Source organism: Calidris pugnax, unplaced genomic scaffold (genome assembly GCF_001431845.1).
Source record: "Calidris pugnax isolate Ruff unplaced genomic scaffold, ASM143184v1 scaffold30, whole genome shotgun sequence".
Lineage (NCBI taxonomy): Eukaryota > Metazoa > Chordata > Aves > Charadriiformes > Scolopacidae > Calidris > Calidris pugnax.
Window position 1 is genome coordinate 641,653 of NW_015090776.1, and position 4,732 is coordinate 646,384.

The following is a 4,732-nucleotide window of genomic DNA, read 5'->3' on the forward strand; positions in this document are numbered from 1 at the left end:
GACAAAGCTGGTGAGGGGTCTGGAGAATAAGTCTTATGAGGAGAGGCTGAGGGAACTGGGGTTATTCAGCCTGGAGAAGAGGAGGCTGAGGGGAGACCTTATTGCTCTCTACAACTGCCTGAAAGGAGGGTGTAGAGAGGTGGGGGTCGGTCTCTTCTCTCAAGTCACAGGCGACAGGACAAGAGGAAATGGCCTCAAGTTGCGCCAGGGGAGGTTCAGGCTGGATATTAAGAAAAATTTTTTCACTGAAAGGGTTCTCAGCCATTGGAATGGGCTGCCCAGGGAGGTGGTTGAGGCACCATCCCTGGAGGTGTTCAAAAGACGGGTTGATGTAGTGCTGGGAGGTATGGTTTAGTGATGATGCTCCTTGTTTGTTGTGTGGGTGTCTATTTTTGTCAGTTAGGTTGACGGTTGGACAAGATGATCTTTAAGGTCCCTTCCAACCTAGAAGATTCTGTGATTCTGTGAAACTCCCCTGTTCCAGTATTTCCTGGTGAGCCCCACGTGCTTTCTACTGTAGCCCCCACCAGGGAAGGAAAATGTGGCGTGATAGGAAATCGGTGTATTTAGATGAAAAAGGTTGAAGGAAGTTCTGCACCTTCACCACCTTTTCCCATCCTGTTCCCCTTGTTGGCTGTAGAGTGCAGCTGCTACCAAAGCCGAGGCTGACAAGACTTTTGCTGATGTGACGGGGCTGGCCAGAGAAGTGGATGACATGATGAAGCAACTGCAGGATGCAGAAAAAGAGCTGAAGCGGAAGCAGGATGATGCTGAGCAGGATATGATGATGGCAGGCATGGTAAGTAATGCTGGCAAGAAGGTGCCTTCTCCCTGCTGTCCTGGCTGTGCAAGCTTTTTTTCCTCTGCTGTCCTCCTGCAAAGACAGCACTGAGTCCAGCCAGTGTTCAGTCTCTTCCAAGTTTTAAGTGGGATTGAAGACATGAGCCTAGCAAAGGAGCTCCTCTGGTGGCATTAGCATAGGTTCCCTGCTGGAATTTGAGAGCCAATTTTCTTAATGCAGCACTTCCCTTTTATTTTAACTGAAACCTGGCTGTAGCCCTACTGACTCTGTTCTGACTTTTCCTGCAAAATCCTGCTTGGTTATCAGGGATCCCCATCCTGAAATAATCACAAGAGTGACTATTTGAAGGTTGTCAGTCTTTGCCAGTGCTGTGATGAAGATCTCGGTGCAGGGGTGTTATGCTGGAGAGAGGTGCCAGGGATGTGTGTGACTGACTGTGCTTGGGCAGACGTGAAGAGGAGAGGCAACAGTTTTGCAATCCCTACAGCCTTGTTGTGGTTTTTTTTACCATGCAGGCCTCCCAGGCTGCCCAAGAAGCAGAAGACAATGCCAGAAAAGCAAAGAACTCTGTGACCAACCTGCTTGCCATGATTAACAACCTGCTGGATCAATTAGCGCAATCCCTACAGCCTTGTTGTGCTTTCATGTTTTTTATACCCTGCAGGCCTCACAGGCTGCCCAAGAAGCAGAAGACAATGCCAGAAAAGCAAAGAACTCTGTGACCAACTTGCTTGCCATGATTAACAACCTGCTGGATCAATTAGGTAAGGCTGTCCTTAATGTGCCTTACACCTTTGAGTGTTTTCCTGCTGCTGACAGAAAAAAAAAAAAAGCTGTTTTCTTTGTTCACTGTTTGCTTCTGGCTTTTCAGGGCAACTGGAGACGGTGGACTTGAACAAACTGAATGAGATTGAGGGTAGCCTGAACAGTGCCAAAGACCAGATGAAAGAGAACGACCTAGACCAGAAAGTGTCTTTCCTCGAGAGAGAAGCCAGGAAGCAAGATGACGCGATACAGGCCTACAACAGGGACATTGAAGAGATCCTGAAGGACATTAGCAACCTGGAAGACATCAAGAAGACCTTGCCATCTGGCTGTTTTAACACCCCGTCCATTGAGAAACCCTAAGGGTGCGCTGGGGGTGGGGGGTATTCCCCCGGTGAGCGGTGGTTTGGCTATGGAGTGCCTTAACACACATTACCTTCTTCAAATCCCCAGCTCTTTGCTGCTCACAGCCACTGTTTTCTTTTCAAATCAGGATAAGATGAAAGGTTTGGTTTTTTTATTGTTTTGGGAGGGGGGGGTTCTTTTTTTTTTTTAAGAGAAGCAAATTAAATATCCGTCTTTGGGCATCAAAGGGTTTTTTTATATAAACTGTCTTCCTGAGCACTCCGCCTTTGCCCCTCTCTCAGACACAGTTTCCCTTTGATTAGCGCAAGGATGGGAGATGCTCTGGACTCTTCATACTGTGGTTCAGAAATAACCATGTGAGCTGGATACGGCAAGGCAAAACTAACCCTACCTTCTCTCCTCTCTTCTCCCCTCAACTGTAAAATCCTTGGTCCCAGAGCTCTCTGTCCCTATGAAGGAAGGGGATGGCTACCAAAGTATTACTGTAATGGCCAGTATAGCTGCACTCATTCAGATCCCTCTTCCCAACTTCTAACCCTGTGAATTTATATATATATATATTTTTTTTTTTTTAAAAATTGTTAACTAGTGGCCAATCAACAGCATTGGTAGCCTTTGACAAAATAGCCGAAACCTCTTTCTGAAATGCTTTCTGTGATGATGCATCGCTCTGAGAGAAACGCGGCCTCCGAGAGGAGCTCTGTGGGAAGATGGGATACTGGTGGAGTGGTGGCTCTTGCCAGCCCCACTCCTGGTCAGTGGAGAAGTTTTGGGTCTGGTCTGTGAGCAGCTACCTGCTGGGTAACCCAGGCTGGGGAGCGTGGAAGCCACAAAGCTGCGTTCCCATCTGTAGGTGTGGCTGTCAAATGGCCAGAGAATCTTTGGTTTTTTGGGCAGCGAATGTCTGGTTGACAGATGAGTTTGCTCAAGTGGCAGAAGTCTTGCTGAAGGAGGAGAGCTGCCATCCAGAGGGCTCTGACAGCTGCGCTGGCCTTCAGGCTCAAAGTCTTTGGGTGGGGAAGGAAGGGAGAATGCAAGTGGAAAGGGAAAGGTCTTTCTCCCTGCCTTTTTCCTGAAAGGAGGACAGTGGCGTTTTTCTATCTCCTGCCATTGCTCTCGCCTTTTGCCTGTTCTTAAGCTGGTAGAAAGCGCTGGAGTTTACCAGTGCCCTCCTTTCTTTGTGCCTGCTATTCCTCCCGCTCATAGCGAAGTCACCACGAGCACAAGGACTTCAGGCCAGGCTCAGGTGGCATCTCTGCCTTTCTCACTGCTACTGCCACCTCCCCGGCCAGTGCCTCCCAGCTGCTCACCCTGCTGCTGGGTGGGAGCGGTGGGCAGCCCCTCGCTGCTCCCCCAGCCCTCCTCTGAGACCAGACCATCCTCTGCGCCTTCCTCCCTGCCTCCAGCCTGGTCTTGCCTTTTGCCTGTTTTTAAGCTGGTAGAAAGCGCTGGAGTTAACCAGTGCCCTCCTTTCTTTTTGCCTGCTATTCCTCCCGCTCATAGCGAAGTCACCACGAGCACAAGGACTTCAGGCCAGGCTCAGGTGGCATCTCTGCCTTTCTCACTGCTACTGCCACCTCCCCGGCCAGTGCCTCCCAGCTGCTCACCCTGCTGCTGGGTGGGAGCGGTGGGCAGCCCCTCGCTGCTCCCCCAGCCCTCCTCTGAGACCAGACCATCCTCTGCGCCTTCCTCCCTGCCTCCAGCCTGGCATCCCCCCCCTTCTCCCCCCCCCCCCATCCTTTTTGTTGTTGTTTTTTTTTTTTTTTTTATCCAGTATATATCTATCCTTAAACACTATGCAACTTTGTACGTTTGCGTAGCGGGGAAGAAATTATTATCTGACACACACTGGTGCTATTAATTATTTCAAATTTATATTTTTTGTGTGAATGTGATTATTTTTTTTCCTTTTTGTTGTTGTTTTTTTTTTTTTTTTTTTTTTTTTTAAAATCATGATTATAGTGTGAGGAAGTCTCTCGTGTGTGCGTATGTGTGTGTAAATATACTCAGCCATATTTCCAGAGTGGCACAGCCTGGCCTCCTCGACGTGCTTTCCCCTGTAGCCATCGGGGCTCGGTGTTTGTCCTCCCTGGGCTCCTGCTTTCTTCCCTCTCCTGTCTCCTCAGCACCTGCGTGGGCATCAGCAATAACCACTTTGCCCCTTGGGCAGATGCTTTCCAGCCCTCCCTCCAAAGCCAGCCCTGATGCGGGGTGTTGACAGCACCCCAATTTTGTGTCCCTTGTTCCCTGGGGACGTTGTGCCGGGAGGAGAGGAGAAGGGGGGCCATGGCTTTGCAGCTGGGCTGTGAGGAGCTGTAGTGCTGTCAGGAGGCTGGACCCGGCGTTGAGGTGGTCAGAGAGCTAAATTTGGGGACGTCTTGATACCACTGTGCGAGGCGGGAGGCTTGGTGCACCCTCGGGAGCAGCGCTGCCGGGCAGGGGGTGTCCCCAGCAAACCCCGCTTTCCCCCACGTCCCTCTTGTTCCCCTTCTCTTAGGGACCCTTACCATTTCCCTCCTGTCCCCAAACACACCTAGCACCTGGAGGAGAGCTTACCCGTGCTGGCCCACACGTGTGGGACGTTGAGGTCAGTGTCTTGGCCGGCTGCTCTGGTCAGATGGCTGGCTGTAACCGCGTCACCTCTCTGCCAAGGCTGTGAGAAGAGCAGATGCGAAGATGCCCGCGTGCCCTTGGCTGACCTCAGGCCTAAGGTTTCCTGCTTTCTTCTCTTTTTTTGTTTTTTTTTTTTTTTTTCTTCTTTTTCTTAAACTGTTTTTAACAGAATTTTATTTTTAAATA

The 4,732-nt window shown here is 50.2% G+C and overlaps 1 protein-coding gene across 1 annotated transcript; it reads left to right on the top strand.

Moving 5' to 3' along the window:
* The first annotated feature begins 644 nt into the window (after positions 1-644).
* Positions 645-3,334, top strand: LOC106892010 (laminin subunit gamma-1-like). The gene is made up of 3 exons (XM_014948879.1): positions 645-799; positions 1,467-1,566; positions 1,674-3,334. The coding sequence occupies exons 1-3, from the start codon at positions 716-718 to the stop codon at positions 1,928-1,930; spliced, it is 441 nt and encodes a 146-aa protein (XP_014804365.1). The 5' UTR covers positions 645-715; the 3' UTR covers positions 1,931-3,334.
* The last annotated feature ends 1,398 nt before the right edge of the window (positions 3,335-4,732 follow it).

What these genes read in the sequence shown, in the direction of transcription:
- LOC106892010 (XM_014948879.1), top strand. Translation starts at nt 716, where the DNA reads ATGATGAAGCAACTGCAGGATGCAGAAAAAGAGCTGAAGCGGAAGCAG. An exon ending in ATATGATGATGGCAGGCATG is followed by an intron (nt 800 to 1,466) that starts GTAAGTAATGCT and finishes TATACCCTGCAG; the next exon opens with GCCTCACAGGCTGCCCAAGA. An exon ending in CAACCTGCTGGATCAATTAG is followed by an intron (nt 1,567 to 1,673) that starts GTAAGGCTGTCC and finishes CTGGCTTTTCAG; the next exon opens with GGCAACTGGAGACGGTGGAC.